Genomic DNA, 23,648 nt, shown 5'->3' with positions numbered 1-23,648 from the left:
TCCCATTCTTCCTGGATCTGTTTCTGGGCCCAGTGATGTCAGAGATTTGATGTTGTACTGGATTCCTGATATTCATGGAACATTTGTGAAATGATCATACGAGAAAATCCCCACTTCATTGCTACTCCAGAGATGCCGTGTCCCATTGCTCATGCACTGTCTGTAACACCACATTCAGATTCAATTAAATCTTGATAACCTGCGATAGTAACAGCAGTAACCGATGTAACAACTGCACCAGACACTTGTTGTTTTATGTGGGTGTTGCCAACCGCAGTGGTGTATTCTGCCTGTTTACATATCTCCGTATTTGAGTACGCATACCTATACCAGTTTCTTTGGCCCTTCAGTGTATTTGTGAAGTATACTTTTGATTTTTGTGATATCATCCCTATGTAAATGATAAATTCTGTCACAACAGGTTTCTCTTTTTCCTCTGCAGGCTGTCACCTGGGCTCCTTTGGCTTTAGGGTACACTATATCTGGCAGTTGTTATAACCAAACTGTTTGTCGGTGATGAAACTCCACTTCTAAACCGTCTTGTTCAGACATTCCGGAAGCCCTGTGTGCTAATGAGCTTAGGATATCCTCTTGTTAAAAGGGGACGTGACAGCTGTAGACATGCAAGTATAAGTCTGTATGTGTTTGTTTCCAGTGAATACTGGGTCTTGGTGTTCCATTCTATCTTCTCTTGATGAGAATTTCCAGAAATGAAAGTTGGTTTTCTTTCTTATACCTCTTTTGTAACTCTCATGTTTTGATGTAACAATCTCAGATGTAGGAATGTCATAGACTGTGTAGTCCATTTGGCTAAATTATTAATGTATCATCTGTATATTAGAAGAAACACGAGTTATTGTGGACTTATGACTCCGTTGCTGCACCCATAAACATGTTGTTAGTAACAGTGGGCATTACACAAGCTCTAGTAGTTGATTTTAATACGTTTCAGCTGCATTGCTATCTGCTGGACTGACTGCCATATCCTAGAGTACAGTATATGTTTGAAATATGAACATACTGTACCACATTCATAGAAATGACTTCTTCTCCAAAGGCGTTTGTTAGATACATGTAAATCAAAGGAAATGGGATGATTACTTTTGCATGATTTTGCCTGACAGCTGTATCATTGTCACTCACTTTGATATTTTTTCTTTTAACTGTTTTAGGAATGTTCACCTTCAGAAGATCTTTAGGGAACTAATACATTGGATGCTGAGGAAAAGAAGGATGAAGAAGATGAGGAGGCAGCAGTGAGCAAATATGACGCAATGGTGAGTTGTGCTCTAAGTAGGTTGTGTACCACTGGCCGATTGACAAGAGCTGTGCATGATGAAGTGAAGTAAATATTTTTAAGGGTTTTTTTTTTTTTCGTGTTTGATATGGTTGTGAAGTCTCAGCAAAGAGTAGTTTAGAAGCAAGTGACTGTCACTAATGAAAAGATGGACTGCTCATTGCTGTTTGCTACCTCAGTAGACATATACAAAAGGCACTGCTGGCCATAAAATTGCAGCACCGGAAAGAATTACAAATCGCAAAAGCTTACTTATTGTGTGTGTAAAGGTACAGTGGGAGGAATACATGGTTTGTAGATGATTGGGGTATACTGGGTACATAATTTAGCACACAGAGCTGCCACATGTGGCAGCAAGAATCAATCTAAATTGGCTGGTGATCAAGTCAAACTGAGCTTGATGACAGATATGGATTTGTCATTCATTGCTGCTTCATCTCTGTGCCAGAGTTTATCAGTTGTAGTGGGTGGTGATTGGTGGTGCCCCAGCCTTTCAGTAACGTGTGAACTGATGTTTTCAATGAATAAGAGATTAGAAGGATGTGCTGGCCAGGGCAGCAGTTGAACATTCTCCATATTGAGGTAGATCAGGACAGCACAGGCAATAAGCAATCCTGTATTACCATGTTTTGAGAGTGTCACGTAGACCTCGAAGATAGGGCATGGCCACCACCTTAAATGTCAGAAATTTAATAGCTACTGTTCAGAAGACCAGCTACACAAGCCAGAGGTAATTACGTTGTGTAGCCAGTGGCACACCATACCATCACACCAGATGCTGAGCATGTACAAGGCTGATGAATAGGATTTGGCAGTGTTAGTTCTCCTCGGAGCCTCAGTATACTGATACATTCACTATGAAGCTATAAGCAGAACCAGATGGAAATGAAAAATCAATATGTTGTTAATCGTGCGCACAGAGTTGTCAGTGGGCACACCACTGTCATCAGTGCCTCGCTCCGTCCACTCTCTCTCTCTCTCTCTCTCTCTCTCTCTCTCTCTCTCTCCGGCCCCTCCCCCTCTCCCTCTCCCTCTCCCCTCGTCCCTCCCGCCCCACTGCTGTGTCAAGGGATGGCACAAAAATGGTCACCACGCAGAAGTACTTGGTGCACCAGACATCATCATATTATTTGTGTGGATGCCTTTCTCACTGCAAAAATGCCCATTTCCTGACTTAAGATATGTGACATGGCTGTATGAACCTGCATGAATGAGCAAACAATATATCTGTCACTCTCAGACACTAGTTGCATTGGGCCACTGAGATCCAGCATAGTATTTACTACCATCTTTCCAAACCCATCAGTTCCATGTTTTGCTTGACAGTCATGGGATCCTGACCAACACAAGCAACAATATTGTGGAATGTTAAACTGTAGTCTCTGTATGCCTCATTCATGTTTGTGTCTAATGCTGACACATGCTGATGCACACTCTCCTCTTTATATGAGGCATGACACACAACTTACCAGAAACAAATAAAGGTGAATTCTGTATGGAAACTAGCTGCATAACCGTTCCATGTGTAGAGACTGAACGTACATTATATTTCTTCTACGTAATTTGTGAGGTTTTGCTGAAGTGCTAATCCAACCATGTAGTAAATTTCTTACCAATATGACATTTTTTAATATCACTGTAATAGTGTTGCAATTCTAATGGTGAGCACTGTGTGTAATCGGACATTGATAAAAAATGCTTTAAATGAAAAAAGAATACAAGCAGTAGAGGTAGGATGACTCATCATCACAGCTGGGCAAAGCACCCCCCCCCCCTTCCCCTCCCACCAGATACTGGAAAAGGGCTGTGGCATCCACAATAGCTAAGAGGATGACCCCACATATGTGACCAGGGATAATGTTTTTCAAGCCTTATTGTGTTTCTCTCTCAGGTGCTACACAACCTGGTGCCTCAATTCAGGGAAGCAGCCCTGCTTTCATCCCATGACACAATAAATGAATATTTTCCTCGTGCTACACCAAATTTTGTCCTGCTGCACAGCCCACACAGAAGCATACCGACAATCCTTCTTTCCACGAACAATACAAGACTGGAATAGAAGGGAGAACCGATAGAGGTATTCAGGGTACCCTCCGCCACACACCGTCAGGTGGCTTGCGGAGTATGGATGTAGATGTAGATGTAGAGGTGTTTATGATCTTTGCTTCATTGAAAATTTTAAGCATTGTATTGCAACTTGTGAAGTCTGAATCTCTTTAAAGGAACATCTGTGAATAGCATCCATTATTGACCTCTGTAAAGTGCCAACCTTATGTTTTTGACAATGAAAGCAAGATGGGAGCAGAAAGAGTCATGTAGGAACAGTGTGCAATTTGTGCTTTTACCAGTGGGGGGGATGTCTTAGGGGGTTAGTATAATTATATATTGGACCTTGGCGTTACCCATGGTTATTTATAAATAGATGTTAATGCCGAAACCCACTATTCACGCATATGCACTATCAGAAAAGCCATCCCTTGTTATATCTTTTTTAGTACATTATAGGTAAAGCTTATTTGCAAAATCATCTACATACAGGTATAAGAGGGCAATTCAAAAAGTAAAGGCACATTTGTGAAAAGCTGTACTTATTCTGATGATAGAAAACTGAAACATGCGTTATTTTTCTACGTAACCTCCCTGGACTTCAATGCAGTTTTCCCGACGTTGTATGAGTTTCTTTTCTTTATTTCATCAGAAAATACGTTTTTCGGTTGCATCTGTAACCAATTTTGCACCGCAGCAATGACGACTTCATCACTTTCAAATCTTCTTCCCTGTAGTGCTTCCGTTAAGGGTCCAAACATGTGAAAAGTGCTTGGAGCCAGGTCTGGGCTGTATGGTGCATGTTCCAGCACCTCGAATCTCAACTCCTTTATTGCGACCGGCTGTCCATTTGGCAGAATGTGGGCGAGCGTTATCTTGCTGCACGATGACACCTATTCACAGTTTTCCACGACGTTTGGGTCTGATTGCAGGTTTTAGTTTCGTACGCAATACATCACATCCACCATACAATACAGACCTGGCTCTAAAGCCTCGTTTACGCTGGGGCGACGTCTTGCAACATTGTGGCATGCTACGGAAATGTGGCGTGCGTCGTCTTGTAGCATGCTACAACAGGCAACATCTTATGGCGTATGTTGCATGCAGCAGGTTAATTTATACCAAAGCAACAGAATTTGTGCCACGTGTGTGTCGGTCTTGCAGTATAATGGATGATAAAGTGATAGCAGCAGCGGCCTACTTGGTTCTTGCACATGCAGCTAACAATGGAAATGAAAACCAAAGGAAAAGAAAAGGCTGGTGGAAGAGAAGAGTATTACTTTATTACTGTATTACTATATCTTCGTCGTTTACCAGCCATGGCTGGACAGACTGCGTCACAAATACAATGTTTATCAACTAACATTTATACAACACCATAACTAAATTTATATTACAAATAAAAGAAAATATTTATTCAGTACACAAAACCACATAGAACATAGAGAAAATGAAATATAACTAAACAGGAAAGTAAAACTTCATAGCAGCAAATGAAAATACCATAAAGCAAAATGTTTACAAAACCATGTAGATCACACACATAAAGTTTCATTTTGGCAAAACATGTACTTTAAGTAAAACATAAAATTAAATGTGCAGTTAACTGAGAACATAAAAAGAAGATTAGATTTAGGCAAAATTATATATAAAACACAACAATATTTAGTATTTTGTCGATTCACTAGAACCACTGTTGAAAAACTCCTCCAAGGAATATAGTGGATGTTGTTTCAAGTCCTGAGCAATTTTTTTCCGAAATAATTCAGGTGGCAGGGATTTCACTTCTGGAGGCAGTTGATTGTACCTTTTTAGGGCGACTGTTGGAAAGCTGTCTTGTGTACTTGATAGGCGACACCTTGGCACTTCAATGTTCCTCTTACAGCGAGTGTCATGATTATGTATTTCTTGTCTTATGCTAAAATTCCTTTGATTTTCTTTTATATAAATGAGGCAGAAAAACACATACTGGCTGAAAACAGTCATTATGCCTAGCCTGGTGAAAATAGGCCTACAGTGGTCCACTCTTTTGCTAGAGGATATGATCCTGATGACTTTTTTTTTGTAATAGCAACACATCTTTGCAGCCTGCAGAGTGTCCCCACAACAACAGTCCATAGCTAATGTGGCTGTGGAAGAGTGCATGGTAGACTATTGTGAGAAACTGGTCAGTTATAACCCTCTTCAGCTTCCTCAGGAGGTATATCACACGAGAAAGTTTGGTGCATTTAAAGAAGGTGCACGAAATAGTATCCTAGGAACTAGAAGCAGGTGATGGCGTGTTATTTAGTAATTTTATGAGATTGTCGATTGAAGACTTTAATTACTTACTGCAGTTAACTACACTTCTTACTGTAAAGAAAGATAACAACTGCCAAGACAGTATTTCACTAAGAATTCGATGGGCCATCACATTAAGATTTTTAGCCACTGGCGATTCATACAAGTCACTAATGTACTTCTTTAAAGTATCATATTCTGCTATTTCCCTCATAGTGCCACAAGTATATGAAGGTTTTTCATTGGTGTTGAAGAATTGCATAAAGGTAAGCACGCAACATTCAATACTGATTTCATTTAAGCAGTGTTTTATTGGCATTTTTAAGCAAATTAAAATGGATATTAAGGAACTGTTAAAAATACTTATTTCTAAAATTGAATTAATTCAAGCTCTTCTGTTTCTGTTTGAACAAATTCGTCGAATTATTATTGTCCACATATACAATTTCACAGCTAGGTTTTGCAACCAACGTTTCGATGCTTGGAGTTTGCTGTTCATATTCCCCCAAGGCAGCTTTAAAAAGAACATTTGAAAATATGTGCTTGACGTATGTGGGAAGTACATGTTCTTCAAGAGCTACAGCGCCGTCATCTTTTGATCCTGTGTCCTCTGTGTCATCAGTCTGAAAAAATAGGGAAAGTAATGAGTATGTTTTACTTTTCGGATTCCAAAGGATACTGAAGAATGGCAGAAGGTAGCAAGAAATTTTGAAGTGAAGTGGAATTTCCCTCACTGCATAGGAGCCATATATGGCAAACATGTGCAAATTATGTGTCCTCCGAATACTGGAAGTGAATACATCAACTACAAAAAAACATTCGGCATTGTCCTTATGGCAATTGTAGACGCAAATTACTGCTTTCAATATGTAAATGTTGGATGTCACAGGGACAGAAAGAGAGGGGAGGAGGAGATTGACTTAGAGGGGGAGAGAAATTTACCTTAGCGAAGGGGAGAGTGACGGAGGGGGTAGGAGGTGATAGAGAAGATAAGCAGATGGACAGACAGAAGGGCAGGAGAAGATGGGGAGTGGGAAAAGAAGGAGATGGACATAAGGAGAGGGTAGACACATCCGAGCAATGCCGAGTTTATTTACCTCATCTATAAAATTAATAAATTCATATGTTGTTAATTAACAACTTTGTAAATGATTCATGTAATATATGATACTCAAACTATACTAAAATATGAGATGAATAAAATGTAAAATTCAAATTTTTGTGTTGTTTTGTGCTTAATTTTAACACTCTGAAATTATAAGTGAATGTTAATTTGTTAAATCATCGTATTATGACAAAGCCACAGCAAAGTGTGGCCGGTTCAGCTAGTACTACGGTATATAATTGTCATTTTAACTTACAGAGTTTAGTTGAAGAGACGAGATGAATGAGACTGCTCCTGAAGATTCGAGGGTTTGCCTGTTGGTGTGTCAAGGGCGCTATAGTGCTGAGACTTGATCCACCTTGCTGCAATTTTTTCTGCATCGAAGCAATGCAGTGGAGGTCCATTTATTGGAATGAAAAGTAGATTTGAAAGTGTCGGAATATGTAAGTGATTTCTCTGATCAGTCAGTGTTAAATTTGTGGCACTAAATCCACGTTCACATTCAGCCTTAGATATAGGTATAACTTCGACTTCTTTCACACGTTCCTTCGCAGAATTGGGCATGTGTTGAGGATTTTCTTTATAGATTCGAAAATCTTTAACTAGTGATGCACACATGCTTTCACGTAATTTAAAATCCAACTTATTACACAAGCGAGAAATTGACATGTCTCCCTAAAACATCTGAGGGCCATGTATCTGAATTTAATACGGCTACACCCGTAAAGAAATCCAGGTCCTCAAAGCGTTTTTTTTATATTATCTACCAAAGACTGAAAAAATTTCTTCCGAAATGTCTGAAATCTGTTATGTTCATCACAAGATGGTTGTTTAATTAATACCGCTTTGAATGCGCGCTTTTCCTCCAACTCTTGTACTATCATCCTAATTCGTGGGGAGTCATTTGTTTTCAGTGTTTAAAGAGTTCTTATAGCCACATCAGTTTCCAGATTTGCTTTAAGGACTGAAGAATTTCTGTTCTGCATAAAGAATGATAATACTTGCAGAACTTCTGGGGCCTCATAAACCATAACTAATTCCATTACAAGCAACCACTTTGTGAGATGTTTATGAAACCTTCAAATTTAGATCTCTCCTGAGTTGATCGGGAACCATCATGTCTCAGTTTTTCAAAAAGATGGACAAGAGAACTGTGACTTTCAAGAAGAGCTCAAACAGCATTAAATGAGGAAGCAACCCAATGTACGTGAAAAATACGCCCTAGTTTTAATAGCTGCGAGAATAATTCTTGTGAAACACTTTGTAGTAGTCTCTGATTTTTAGAAAACACAGAATATAAGGAATCTAAAAAAACCTGTATATGGTATACATCTGCTACATCATTCATAACATCATGGACAGCTAATTCCATTTTGTGGTTCATACATTGAACGACAGTTTTAAATGACTACGCAGTAGAGCGGCTACGCCTTTTTAAGGTGCAAGCATTGTTGAGGCACCATCTGTTGCGATACCTACAAGGTGATTTTTTAGTACATCATTTGTAATGTCATACTTTTCAAGAGCTGCTAACAATGTGCTGAAAATGCATTCTCCTGTCCCACTTTCTAATTTAACAATGTCAAAACAATAATTGCAAGCAACTCACTCAAAGGACAAACGTAAATATATTATTAAACAAGTTTTATTGGAAACAGTTGTACTTTCCTCCATCATGATACTGAAGTTTGTACCCTATTCTACAAGGAAGTGAGCAAGATTCTTTTTCATTTCTTCTCCTACAAACATAGTGATATTTCGGCATGCATGGTCAGAATGAAGCATATTACCGACTGATAAACCATTCAGCTTTTGTAGTTCGTTTACTGCAGGATACGATTTGAATGATAATTTCTGTTTAGCTATTACATATGCAGACCTGAACAACGAAACAGTTACGATTACTTTTTCTTGATGCTGCTTTCCCCACAACTTTTCACTTTCACTCACGCATTTTTTTAAAGTTTTCTTTTCTTTTATACTCATGATTTCTAAATTATGATCCCTGATTTTATCATTTAGTTTTTTGGCGTTATTAGCAGAAACAACAGCTACAAACGCATTATCGATACGCACACGTTCACTGCTTTCCACCTTAAGTTCACGAACTGGTGAACACACTGTCCGTATTACTAAGTTTTTGTCATTTACGAACAGCCACGGCTTAGCCTTTTGCCAGTTTTGGAAACGTGATAAGGCAACACAAATTGCTACTATAATGTCAAGGGTACTGTTACTCCCATTCCTACCTTGAGACGTGTCACAGTTGTCAGTCACCGGAGATTCAGTCTCTTCTCCGGTATTACCACCATCATTACAGTTTTCTTTTTTTCATTCACTGTCTATTTTAACTCTTTTAGCACCACTGTTAGTATACTAACTGTCAGAGTTTGTACATGTATCAGGCTCTTAAGGAAATCAGAAATTTTGCTTTGTTTGAATGACATCCTGAAATTCCATAGTTCTTACAGGCCCGGACGCATTCAACTCCCTAATGAAGCTACTGGAGTGGGAACATGTGAAGTTCGTCGTGTGTTTGGCGGACGCGAGGCAACAAACGAACGGCAGCCTGTGTCAAGCTCCACCCACGTGGTTCGCGGCTAGCGAAGTCATACAGTCCGATCCCGTCTGGTAGGTACCGTTGCTCACTTCGCACTACTTTGTGCTTTCGTCCCAGGTGCATTAGTCCGCGTCATACTGTTGCCAAAAGGTGGCCTAACGGTAAATGTTCACACAGGTACTGGGCCGGTCACCACCCTGCGTCAGGGCTCGGGGTGGCAATTTCAGCCCCCAGCTCACCCATCTCTGTGGTATTACTGTTGCGGTGTGACTGCCACACTACTTCCCTCGCAAGTAAACGGATGACGCACCTTAGACGAAAGCAACAATGACAGCATAAGAATGATGATTTAGTTCTAAATGTTTTGAAATGCTTAACTACTACATAACACTTTTTCAAAATTAATAAGCAAACATATTAATAGTAAGACTGTATTAAAAACTTTCAGTGTTCGGCTCCACAAATTTAAATTATATGTAAAGTTCTACACCAGTGCATGGGAAATAAACATCCCAGGTTGGGATGCATAAACTAAAACCAGAGGAGGGGATGGTCTGCTGCAGAGGGGGGGAAATCCCCCCCATCCCCTCCCTGCAAATCGCACACTGTGTAGGAATTAATAACCAATCAGTCACATGACAGATTGCAGACACTATGATAATGAACAACCCATTTGTGCATACATTATTTCCCTATTGGTTCTATTTTGAGTTACTTGAAAGTATAATCACAATTTAAAATGTTAACAAAATTTCTGAGAGAAAATAAACTTCCTGCTAGTGTTGCCTAACATACTGAGAAACCAAAATCTGGAAACATTTTTTGGTTGCCTCCATTATGAGAAGGGTTACTAATTTATTCAAAATGGTGGCAACCATTAAAGACTACTCAAGTTTTGTCACTTTCCTTCCTCGTGGAGCTGTAGGGATATGGTGTGAATCATGTCACTGACCATTGAAACTGAGCCATGACAGAGGAGGCATCTGTTAGAAAAAAAAAAAAAAAAAAGTGGTGGTTCATATGTCTCAGCAAGCGGCCTTTGGCCCTTGCTCTTCTACATACAAGGTGCCACCCCTCCTTCCACAATGATCTCCACCTGTTCAGATTCTGCCAATCCTTAGCCCTCATCAACATTGTCCTACAAAACCATTTCAACCAAGCCCAATCCTCCTTGCAGTACCTTCTCTCCATCCACAAAATTTTCCTGCAATGTAATCCCAAATTCCTGGAACCCATAACACACACTGAAACTCTTGCCCTGCAGGAACTTGAGCAACATGCACAACGCCACCTCGAAAAGCTCTCCATCCTGCTCACTCCCACCTCGGAGTACCACTGTCCACCACTTCCACAACAATCTCCAAACTTCCCTCACGCCCCCTCATAGCTGACAAGCCCTGTCTCACAGACCTACTACAATTACCCCACCCTCCAAAGCTCCCTCCCACCACCACACAGAACCCAGAACGTAAACATACCTGCAACACAGTTATGAACCTTTCCTCCAGAAGCCTTAGTCCCACAGAAATATCAGCCCTTTCCAAAGGCATCACCTTTTGCCCCACTCCCAAATTCAACCATGCAGGACTAGTTAAGGACCTTCTCTCCTTCTCCCGGTCCCTACAGTGGAAACACTTTTTCGCCACCAACCCGACCAATCAGACTCAACCAAAGACCAATATTGAACCTTGCCTAACTCAGTTCACTCCTCCATCCAACTGTGATCCACCCCCACTGCCTCAAAACCACCCCCTGTTAACTTTCCAGAATTTCTTAACCTCGAACCTTGCCTCACCATCATTCCCCAAATCCCTCAACATGCAAACTAACCTTACATCCGCAGAAAGAACTGCAGTCCACCATCTAAAAACTGATCCCGACCTTATAATCCTACCTGCAGACAAAGGCTCCACCACCGTTGCTTTGAACCGCAAGGATTACGTGGTAGAAGGACTCCGTCAGCTGTCACATACTTCCACCTACAACACATGCCCCAGTGATCCCTTTCCAGTAATCCACCAGGATCTATAGTCATTACTCAAATCCTTAGGTCCCTCCCTGAATGCCTCCCCAGAGTCCATCTCTCTACTTAACCCTACCACTCCCTGCATTCCCACCTTCTGCATGCTTCCTAAAGTCCATAAACCCAACCAGCCAGGACGCCTCATTGTGGCCGGTTACTGTGCCCCCACTGAGGGAATCTCAGCTCTCGTAGACCAACACCTTCAACCTATTACCTGGAACCTATCCCCCTATACAAAAGATACCAACCATTTCCTTGACCGGCTCTCCATAGTTCATGTCCCTTTACCACACGGTACCCTGCTCATCACTATTGATGCCACCTCCCTGTACACTAACATTCGTAATGCTCATGGCCTTACTGCTATCGAACACTACCTTTCCAGACGCCCTATGGATTCTAAACCAAGAACCTCCTTCCTAGTCTCCATGACCAACTGTATCCTCACCCCCAATTACTTCTCCTTTGAAGGCCTTACCTATAAACAAATCCATGGTTCGGCTATGGGGACCCGCATGGCACCATCCTATGCTAACCTATTCATGGGCCATGTAGAGGAATCCTTCCTAAAAACCCAGAATCCTAAACCCATCACCTGGTTCAGATTCATTGATGACATCTTTGCTATGTGGATTTAAAGTTAGGACACCTTATTCACATTCCTCAAGAACCTCAACTTCTCCCCCATTTGCTTCACCTGGTCCTACTCAACCCAACAAGCCACCCTCCTAGATGTTGACCTCCACCTCAGAGATGGCTACATCAGTACCTCTGTCCGTATCAAACCTACTAACCACCAGCAATACCTCCACTTCAACAGCTGCCACCCATTCCATGCCAAGAAGTCCCTTCCGTACAGCGTGGCCACTGGTGCCCCCTCTAAATATACTGAGGGTCTCACTGAAGCCTTCACTGACCGTAATTATCCTCACATCCTTTTACAAAAACAAATCTCTCATGCCTTATCTTTCCAGTCTCTCACCACCTCCAAAAGTCCCACAGTCCGGCCACAGAGGAGCATTCCCCTTGTAACTCAGTACCATCCGGGACTGGAGCAACTGAATTACATTCTCTGCCAGGGTTTTGATTACCTCTCATCGTGCCCTGAAATGAGAAATGTCCTACCCGCTATCCTTCCCACCCTTTATACCATGGTATTCTGCCGTCCACCGAACCTACACAGTATACTCATCCATCCTTACACAACCCTGCTTCCAATCCCTTACCTCATGGCTCATACCCCTGTAATAGACCTAGATGCAAGACCTGTCCCATACATCCTCCTACCACCACCTACTCCAGTCCGGTCACTAACTTCACCTATCTCGTCAAAGGCAGGTCTACCTGTCAAACCAGTCATGTCATTTACAAGCTAAGCTGCAACCACTGTGCTGCATTCTATGTAGGCATGACAACCAACAAGCTGTCTCTCCGCATGAACAGCCACCAACAAACTGTGGCCAAAAAACAAGTGGACCACCCTGTTGCTGAACACGCTGCCGAACATGATATCCCTCATCTCAATGACTGCTTCACAGCCTGTGCTATATGGATCCTTCCCACCAACACCAGCTTTTCTGAACTGCACAGGTGGGAACTTTCCCTGCAATACATCCTATGTTCCTGTAGCCCTCCTGGCCTCAACCTTCATTAGTCACAGTCCTCACCCACCCAGCTCCCTCCCTGTTCCCATTCCAGCACTACACAGCCATCATTTCACCCCCACACCCAGTCTTTTAATTTCTTCTTTTTATTCCTCTCCTTTCTGCTACTTACCCCCTCTGTACCTTCTCTCCTGCCCTCCGTCCAAACTGCAACACTTCACTGACCACCACTCCCACCATACTATCCCTCCCCCTCCCCGTCCCTGCCTCCTCCTTACCCCCACTCAGTCGCCACTCCCCATCATGCACTGGTGGTGCTGTTTGCAGTGTGGTTTCAGCTCTCTGAGACTGCAGACTTTGACTTTCAAAGGCACTCCTGTTGTTCCACAGCCCCTTATTTATCTGATCTGTGTCCTTGTGAATTCTTTCTTTTCCTGAAATTGAAAAATGTCTGAAAAGAATGCCATTTTGGGACCCGGGAGAGCATTCAAAAGAATGTGACTGCAATGTTAAAAGCCCTACCAGTTCGGGCCTTTGGCACTGCCACCAAGACTGGGAATGATGACTCTGTCACTGTGTAGCTGCCATAGGGAACTGCTTTGTAGGGGACAGTACTGTTGGTGGGAAAAAATAAAAACTTTGGTTTATAAAATACCAATCTCATTACTTTACTCACAAACCTCATAGTTCGCAACACCTCTATTTGAGTCTAAAGCTTACAGGAATGTGGTGCCAGTGTAGCCATAAAAGACCTAGCCATAGGCACATCCTGTCCACTTAGTTTCACGTTTGAGATGGAACAGCAGCTTCAGCGCTGCTGCAGATTTGGTGCTGTTGCGGACATGTCTTTTTGCACGTTTACTGTCTTATAGTTACTAGCAGTGTAGCTGTTCATCACCTTTAGCAGAACACAGCAATGTTGCTCACTTACACACATGTTTTCAATTAGCTCAGTGAGCACAAGTATCTCGTGCAACAACCACAAACCAACACCACCTGCCATGAGGGAAGATTTACCAGAATCTCCTCCTTTATCACCTTGTTCTGCTTTCTTGGTTCAGTACACTCTTTCCAGCTTGATCGAAGTCATGTGTACCTAGTATGTTTCAGTACATGTGCTGTGTGTCATTTATCATTGCACAAGTCACTAAGGCTGCCCTAATCCAAATATTGTATTTTGCTTCCACACTTTGACCCGTAGAATTCCTGCCTTACACACACACTCTCTCTCTCTCTCTCTCTCTCTCTCTCTCTCTCTCTCTCTCTCTCTCTCTCTTTCACCGTTTCGTTATTCTTCCAGAACTGATTTGAAGTTTACTTTCTTACTGATTACCTCACATACTCTAGTTGTAGAATTACTGTGATGATATCGGATGGTGGTGGTTATTGTTGTTGTTGTTGTTGTTGTGGCCTTCAGTCCTGAGACTGGTTTGATGCAGCTCTCCATGCTACTCTATCCTGTGCAAGCTTCTTCATCTCCCAGTACCTACTGCAACCTACATCCTTCTGAATCTGCTTAGTGTATTCATCTCTTGGTCTCCCTCTACGATTTTTACCCTCCACGCTGCCCTCCAATGCTAAATTTGTGATCCCTTGATGCCTCAAAACATGTCCTACCAACCGATCCCTTCTTCTAGTCAAGTTGTGCCACAAACTTCTCTTCTCCCCAATCCTATTCAATACCTCCTCATTAGTTACGTGATCTACCCACCTTATCTTCAGCATTCTTCTGCAGCACCACATTTCGAAAGCTTCTATTCTCTTCTTGTCCAAACTGGTTATCGTCCATGTTTCACTTCCATACATGGCTACACTCCATACAAATACTTTCAGAAACGACTTCCTGACACTTAAATCTATACTTGATGTTAACAAATTTCTCTTCTTCAGAAACGATTTCCTTGCCATTGCCATTCTACATTTTATATCCTCTCTACTTCGACCATCATCAGTTATTTTACTCCCTAAATAGCAAAACTCCTTTACTACTTTAAGTGTCTCATTTCCTAATCTAATCCCCTCAGCATCACCCGATTTAATTTGATTACATTCCATTATCCTCGTTTTGCTTTTGTTGATGTTATCTTATATCCTCCTTTCAAGACACTGTCCATTCCGTTCAACTGCTCTTCCAAGTCCTTTGCTGTCTCTGACAGAATTACAATGTCATCGGCGAACCTCAAAGTTTTTACTTCTTCTCCATGAATTTTAATACCTACTCTGAATTTTTCTTTTGTTTCCTTTACTGCTTGCTCAATATACAGATTGAATAACATTGGGGAGAGGCTACAACCCTGTCTCACTCCTTTCCCAACCACTGCTTCCCTTTCATGCCCCTTGACTCTTATAACTGCCATCTGGTTTCTGTACAAATTGTAAATAGCCTTTCGCTCCCTGTATTTTACCCCTGCCACCTTCAGAATTTGAAAGAGAGTATTCCAGTTAACGTTGTCAAAAGCTTTCTCTAAGTCTACAAATGCTAGAAACGTAGGTTTGCCTTTTCTTAATCTTTCTTCTAAGATAAGTCGTAAGGTTAGTATTGCCTCACGTGTTCCAACATTTCTACGGAATCCAAACTGATCTTCCCCGAGGTCCGCTTCTACCAGTTTTTCCATTCGTCTGTAAAGAATTCGCGTTAGTATTTTGGAGCTGTGACTTATTAAACTGATAGTTCGGTAATTTTCACATCTGTCAACACCTGCTTTCTTTGGGATTGGAATTATTATATTCTTCTTGAAGTCTGTGGGTATTTCGGCTGTCTCATACATCTTGCTCACCAGATGGTAGAGTTTTGTCATGACTGGCTCTCCCAAGGCCATCAGTAGGTCTAATGGAATGTTGTCTACTCCCGGGGCCTTGTTTCGACTCAGGTCTTTCAGTGCTCTGTCAAACTCTTCACGCAGTATCTTATCTCCCATTTCATCTTCATCTACATCCTCTTCCATTTTCATAATATTGTCCTCAAGTACATCGCCTTGTATAAACCCTCTATATACTCCTTCCACCTTTCTCCCTTCCCATCTTTGTTTAGAACTGGGTTGCCATCTGAGCTCTTGATATTCATACAAGTGGTTCTCTTCTCTCCAAAGGTCTCTTTAATTTTCCTGTAGGCAGTATCTATCTTACCCCCTAGTGAGAGAAGCTTCTACATCCTTACATTTGTCCTCTAGCCATCCCTGCTTAGCCATTTTGCACTACCTGTCGATCTCATTTTTGAGACGTTTGTATTTCTTTTTGCCTGCTTCATTTACTGCATTTTTATATTTCCTCCTTTCATCAATTAAATTCAATATTTCTTCTGTTACCCAAGGATTTCTATTAGCCCTCGTCTTTTTACCTACTTGATCGTCTACTGCCTTCACTACTTCATCCCTCAGAGCTACCCATTCTTCTTCTACTGTATTTCTTTCCCCCATTCCTGTCAATTGTTCCCTTATGCTCTCCCTGAAACTCTGTACAACCTCTGGTTCTTTCAGTTTATCCAGGTCCCATCTACTTAAATTCCCGCCTTTTTGCAATTTCTTCAGTTTCAGTCTGCAGTTCATAACCAATAGATTGTGGTCAGTATCCACATCTGCCCCTGGAAATGTCTTACAATTTAAAACCTGGTTCCTAAATCTCTGTCTTACCATTATGTAATCTGTCTGATACCTTTTAGTATCTCCAGGATTCTTCCAGGTATACAACCTTCTTTCATGATTCTTGAACCAAGTGTTAGCTATGATTAAGTTATGCTCTGTGCAAAATTCCACAAGGCGGCTTCCTCTTTCATTTCTTCCCCCCAATCCATATTCACCTACTATGTTTCCTTCTCTCCCTTTTCCTACTGACGAATTCCAGTCACCCATGACTATTAAATTTTCGCCTCCCTTCACTACCTGAATAATTTCTTTTATCTCGTCATACATTTCATCAATTTCTTCATCATCTGCAGAGCTAGTTGGCATATAAACTTGTACTACTGTAGTAGGCATGGGCTTTGTGTCTATCTTGGCCACAATAATGCGTTCACTATGCTGTTTGTAGTAGCTAACCCGCACTCCTATTTTTTTATTCATTATTAAACCTACTCCTGCATTATTATTATTATTATTATTATTATTATTTTATTTTTATTATGTTTCAGCTCCTCAAATTTGAAATGGAGTCAATAAGTTGTGGCAGTGAATCTGAAAGGTATTGTACAGCTTCCTTCAGTTCTTCTTTTTAATTATTCTGATATGTAGTTCCTTGTTCAAGTATTTGTTTAGACTTAGAGTGTACAGAGAACTCCTTTTTTTAATAAGAGGGTTGTCCAGAAAGTAAATTCTGACCGGTCATGAAATGGAAACCACTGAGAAAATCCAGTAAAGCTTTGCACAGATGTGCTGGGTGGTGTCTCTAGTATGCCTATTGATAGTGTCGTGTCGCTCTTGTCAGTTTTGAGTGAACAGTGAGCATCTCATCTCTGCTCACAAGAACCGCTGGCTATGGAGACAACATTTTTCCACAGACAATGAGCTGCAGATAACTGGCGAAAAGCACAGGCAGCTGCTTTCTATGATTAGGATATTGGAAAGTTGATACAACACTGTGACAGAATTCGAAGTTGGAGTGGCGACTATTAGAGAAGTGGGTGGAAGGTGTACCTAACTGTTTAAAATAAAATGTTTCTGGTTTTCACTGTGGTTTCCATTTCGCTACTGATCGAAACTTTCTGGACAACCCTCATAGATATCCTTGTACTTAGATAAGGAAATCCTACAGAAATGACATCTGTTTACTGTGACTGACATAAAAGCAGCTTTTGCTAAATTAGCAGTTTTCCTGTTAATTAGGACTCTCTTCTGGATAAGCAGAAAGAATTTAAAGCAGTTTAACAATAGTTAACTGGTAATACAGTTTTTGACAGCTGCTTCCTGTATAAAGAAATGTATGTTGACTCATTCCCTGTTATTGAAGATTCTCGTTCACAGTACAGTCCACAGAACATGATGAGTGAGTGAGTGCAAATTTTGTACGAGTTATTAAACTTGTTGTACCTATAATTGTACGCATATGATCCACAATTGGAGAAGAAAGTAAATCTGCAATGTCAAAGTATTCTGTTGCTCATTTATAGCCTTGTTTACAGTCTTTGATACATGTAGTTTCTTGTTGAGAATTATGTGAGACAGTTTATTATTATTTTTCATTTAGAATATTTTACCAATTAACAAAACTTACTGACATTTTTTTCCCTCTGCAATTTTGCAGTTTTCACCCTGATGACATGGAGGATGGCAGCAGTATTAATATCAGTGGCAGTTTAATTGCCAGAGTTGGACTAACTGCAGGAACAGACCACAACGTACCATGCACCTCCAACCGGGAAGCCTCCTGTGGTAATAAAAGAGATGACATGCTGCATTCTTGCAGTGTGTGCCACAAAATATTCTCAAGGAGTGACAGCTTGAAGAGGCATTCCCGTCTGCATGAGCACCCATACAGCTGTGACATTTGCAGAAAAACATTCAAGAACAGAAACAACTTGAAGATCCATTCCTGTCTACACAGTGCAGAACTCCCTTACAGTTGTTGTGTTTGCAACATGACATTTCACAACAGCAGCAACCTGAGAAGGCATGTGTTGCTGCATACAGGTGAATGTCCACATAGTTGTAGTGTGTGTCATAAGGGCTTCACAAACAGTAGTGACCTGAAGAATCATTCACATCTGCACACGGGTGTGTGTCCATATAGTTGTGGTGTGTGTCAGAAGGGATTCATGAACAGCAGCGACCTGGAGAATCATTCTCGTCTCCACGCAGATGAACATCCATACAGCTGTGACTTTTGCAGCAGGACTTTCATATATGCTAACACGCTAAGGCATTTGCTGCAGCACATTGATGAACGCCCGTATAGTTGTGATATTTTCAACAAGACATTTACAGAAAGTGGCACCCTGAAGAGGCATGTGCTGCTGCATACAGGTGAACGTCCACATAGTTGTAGTGTGTGTCATAAAGGCTTAACAAACAGTAGTGACCTGAAGAATCATTCACATCTGCACATGGGTGAACGTCCATATAGTTGTGATGTGTGTCAGAAGAGATTTAAGACCAGCAGCAACCTGAAGGATCATTCATATATGCACGCAAATGAACATCCGTACATCTGTGATGAGTGTGGCAAGTCATTTAGGAGTCAGATCCACTTGAAGAATCACTCACAAGTGCACATTGGTGAACGTCCATACACAAGACATTTACACAGAGTACCAGCCTCAAGCTCCACTCACGGAGGCACACAGGTGACAGCCCATTCAGCTGCAGCATCTGCCATAAGAAATTTACATGGAATTGTACCCTGATGCGGCACATTTGTGTCCACACTGGAGAATGCCCATTTGGCTGTGATGTGTGTCAGAAGAGGTTTAAGAGCAAACATAGCCTTAATAACCACATGGAATCCCATGTATAGTACACATTTTATTACTGTCTACGTTGTACAAGGTAATCTGTGCAAGAGCGCGCACAAAAAGTGTCCATAGATGCTACATGTAAGGGTAGTCAAATGAAAACGACACAAACTACAGGAAACTCGGTCAGGAAATATAGGAACAAATATGCAAGACTTCAGTAACTACAATCCTTGAAGGTCATCTGAGCAAAACTGAGAAAGTGACCTGAATGAAAGGACACTATTCCTGATTGTGCAAAATCCCCTAGAAGGAGATACGTGGCTAACAAGGGGACCATCAGAAATTTAAGTAACGGTTTTCGATGGGTCTTGGATATGTTGTAGTGGAGGACATGCTCTGAGTATGAGGCTATCCGCTTTTTTAGTGACGAGCCTTGGTTTTCAAGAAAATTGATTCTGAAGTTCACTGCGCACTGTAATACGCGTAACGTTAGACATGTTCCAGCCAAGTGAGCATGGCGCAGCAGTTAAGGTCTACAGCTACCACGCTGGATATACCGTGTTCAGGTCCTTTCCATATTTTTGCTTTTTTTAAAATCAGAATAGTCCAACATTTTTCAGTTTCATTTTACAGAATATCAAAAAACAGTGTAAATTGTCTGAAATGCTCTATCTAGCCAGAAGTGTTGTATGCTTATTAGTTATAATTCCAGTCCTTATTGAGGACTCCTTTGTTAGAAGAACACATGGCCCTCTTTGTGTGTCTATGGCTTACGGCTTTTGACTTGTTATGCATAGCTGCCTATCAGCCTGGCTTCGGCCAGCCTGCTTCCAGGTCTGTGGCTCCTCTTGCCATGCCTCAAGACCTTACCATTGTCTCTTTTGTTATTACAGTTGCCCTTTTTGTCATTGACAATGTATTTCATACTTGGCTTTTCTCATAGATCTAACATAGTACTACAAGTCCAGGGTGGGGTGTGAGCTGCACAGATGTCCCTCCTGGGCGGCTGTCTGAACTGAAATGTCATCTGGATGATGATGCTTCCACCTTTATATTGTGCAGTAGGCCACATTGCCCCTTCCACATTACTGCTTTCAGCCACTATCCTGCGGAGTCTCTTGTGTGACCATATACAGTCACTGCCAATGCACTGCTGCACCCTGTGCCCTCTCCATGTGAAGTCACGTGATACCTCATGAGTAGAGGCACCTGTTTGTGGCGAAAATTTTTGCCCGATTTCGTCATTTTTAAAATGTTATGTCAGTATATTTTTTGCTAGTTTTTTTTCCATTTCATCAATAATTTCGCTAAATTTTCTTTCCACTTTTCAGCAGTAAAAGGTAAAGGAAATACATTTATGGCACATTTGCATTGAAAAATCTTTTATTTTACATAAATTGAAAAAGCATAAAAATTATAAATCTTATTAAAACACAAATACCAAACCATGAAAGTTTGGAAAACATTTATCTTGTCCTAGTCTATGTACACAACACACAAGTCAATCTGAGAAAGACAAGGATACCATTACTTCCATATTACTGGGTGTCAGAGCTGTTTTCCTGTCAGGCATTATATTGCAATATCTAGAAAATAATCTCTCAGTCAACATTACTGACTGGGATCCACAAAGCCTTCACTGCAGCTTCCACAAAAAGTCCATACTCTGCTTTCAGGGATAGAAGAATACCAATCACATCAACATCTTTACCTTCTCTACAAGAACTAGCTACTAAATCCCTAAACAATGTGTATGGTACAAGAAATTCTGACGTTGGAAGTTCTTGCAGAATGGGAATTTTCTTTATCAGCTGAGAGATTTCAGCACTGTCTAAATTGCCTTTTATTATGTTTCTCGTATCAAACAATTTACCTATAGAAGAAATGACAATTTTTCCTGAATCACACTCCAGCAAGTGGTTCAGTTTTGTAAGACTTGCTCTACCTACTGACTGGAAAAGTGATGTTAACTGTACTTGAATATGCTCTGGCAGTTTAAGAAGTTTTTCTGAGGTTGTCGCGGGGGAGGGGGGGGGGGGGGGTGCATCCTGTAGTAACTTAAAGCTCTGAGCAAGGGCACCAAGCTTAGACTGCAGAAGATGAATTAACGGTATCTTGGAGCCCTCTAATGTCAGCAGCAAATTGCAACATTTTGAGCAGTGCTCAACAAGAAAAATAGCTAGCCATTGAATTTTTTTTTTTTGCTTCAGCAGAAGTCAAAGCTTTAAAATAATTGACAGCTACACTCTCATCTTCAACAGTTTCAACAAATCCTGCTATATCACAGAGATATTCTCCAAGTTACTCGACACTTTCAAACCACGAGTTCCACCTGGTGATGACAGTGAAACACTCCTGATTAAATTCTTTACTGGGTTTTATGTATAATTTACCAAAGCCGCCAGACAGTTAATTATTATGATTATATGACTGTGTGCTTAATGGATGAAAGGTTATCAGTTTTTCTGCTGTGGTTTCGGGGTATTTCAACCGAGTGCAGCTGTTTTCCAACTGAATAGTGGAATGATGGAAAGTTTGTCTATTATTAAGGACCACAAATGTGATTCTTGAGTTTCTCCCGGCATATTTGATAGTCAAAATATCCACGGGTGTACTGCCGGTCTACAGTGTCCAACGGGCACAATATTTCGGCTATCATACATGTCGCCATCATCAGGTGAACTGACGGACTGAGCTCCTGTGAACGTGCCGGCACGGAGATCCGTACACTAGGGCTGCTCAGGGGGAACTGGGTTCGGTCACGGCAGCGGCCGATTTAAATACCCTCCATGCCCGCGGCGCGCTCCCTCCGCTGTCCGCGCCCCGCGCATCCTGTAGTAACTTAAAGCTCTGAGCAAGGGCACCAAGCTTAGACTGCAGAAGATGAATTAACGGTATCTTGGAGCCCTCTAATGTCAGCAGCAAATTGCAACATTTTGAGCAGTGCTCAACAAGAAAAATAGCTAGCCATTGAATTTTTTTTTTTTTGCTTCAGCAGAAGTCAAAGCTTTAAAATAATTGACAGCTACACTCTCATCTTCAACAGTTTCAACAAATCCTGCTATATCACAGAGATATTCTCCAAGTTACTCGACACTTTCAAACCACGAGTTCCACCTGGTGATGACAGTGAAACACTCCTGATTAAATTCTTTACTGGGTTTTATGTATAATTTACCAAAGCCGCCAGACAGTTAATTATTATGATTATATGACTGTGTGCTTAATGGATGAAAGGTTATCAGTTTTTCTGCTGTGGTTTCGGGGTATTTCAACCGAGTGCAGCTGTTTTCCAACTGAATAGTGGAATGATGGAAAGTTTGTCTATTATTAAGGACCACAAATGTGATTCTTGAGTTTCTCCCGGCATATTTGATAGTCAAAATATCCACGGGTGTACTGCCGGTCTACAGTGTCCAACGGGCACAATATTTCGGCTATCATACATGTCGCCATCATCAGGTGAACTGACGGACTGAGCTCCTGTGAACGTGCCGGCACGGAGATCCATACACTAGGGCTGCTCAGGGGGAACTGGGTTCGGTCACGGCAGCGGCCGATTTAAATACCCTCCATGCCCGCGGCGCGCTCCCTCCGCTGTCCGCGCCCCGCGCCACGGTCGCGTGGTGGAACAGATTGCGAAGGCGTATGGGATGATGTCGGTGTGATGGCTCTGTCCGCCGTGGTCGTCACAACTATACGTTTGCTCGATTTACTCTTGATTAATCCAATTGCTGGTTCCCAAACCTTGCTAAGATTATAGCCACAGTCACGGTTTATGAGGTCGTCATTGGTGTGAATTTCGATGGCATCTCTAACAACGCTGTCCCAGTATCTCGACGTCTGTACCAGAATCCTCGTGTGTCACCTCGGAAGACAACGCACACTGATCTGTATTTGCACGCAGACAGCTGCCACCACCCTTCACAGAGGAATGGGGTGCTTAAAACTCTAGTACATAGGGCGCGCACTATCTCTGATGCAGAGAGTCTACCGCAGAAATTAGAACATCTGAGAACTGTATTTCGAAAAATTGGGTACTCAGAGTGGCAGATTCAACGTGCTCTCGGCCCACCCACTACAGCACAACCTGTGGAGATGGATGAAATCACGAGGGAAGAGGTAGGCACTGCGTTTATCCCATATACAGGCACACTCTCGGGGAAAACCTCCCGCATTTTGAAAAAACACCGGGTCGGAACTGTAATTTGTCCTCCGAATAAAACTCATGCACTGGTGGGGAGTGCCAAAGATGACCTCGGTTTGAGGAAGGCCAGCGTGTACCAGATTCCGTGTCAATGTGGCAAGTCGTATATTGGTCAGACGATGTGTACCATCGAGGATCGAT

The 23,648-nt window shown here is 41.7% G+C and overlaps 1 protein-coding gene across 1 annotated transcript in view; it reads left to right on the top strand.

The window, feature by feature from the left end:
- The window catches only part of LOC126459858 (zinc finger protein 239-like), a 46,417-nt gene extending 25,789 nt beyond the window's left edge, over positions 1-20,628 (top strand). The window contains exons 4-7 of the mRNA XM_050095887.1: positions 1,173-1,277; positions 9,191-9,359; positions 17,042-17,091; positions 18,151-20,628. Coding sequence (XP_049951844.1) covers positions 17,057-17,091; positions 18,151-19,249 — 1,134 coding nt within the window. The 5' untranslated portion in view covers positions 1,173-1,277; positions 9,191-9,359; positions 17,042-17,056 and the 3' untranslated portion in view covers positions 19,250-20,628. The remainder of the gene's footprint in view (positions 1-1,172; positions 1,278-9,190; positions 9,360-17,041; positions 17,092-18,150) is intronic.
- Positions 20,629-23,648: the final 3,020 nt, after the last annotated feature.

The sequence above is a fragment of the Schistocerca serialis genome, chromosome 1 (genome assembly GCF_023864345.2).
Source record: "Schistocerca serialis cubense isolate TAMUIC-IGC-003099 chromosome 1, iqSchSeri2.2, whole genome shotgun sequence".
Classification (NCBI taxonomy): Eukaryota; Metazoa; Arthropoda; class Insecta; order Orthoptera; family Acrididae; genus Schistocerca; species Schistocerca serialis.
This window is presented reverse-complemented; position numbering and strand designations above follow the sequence as displayed.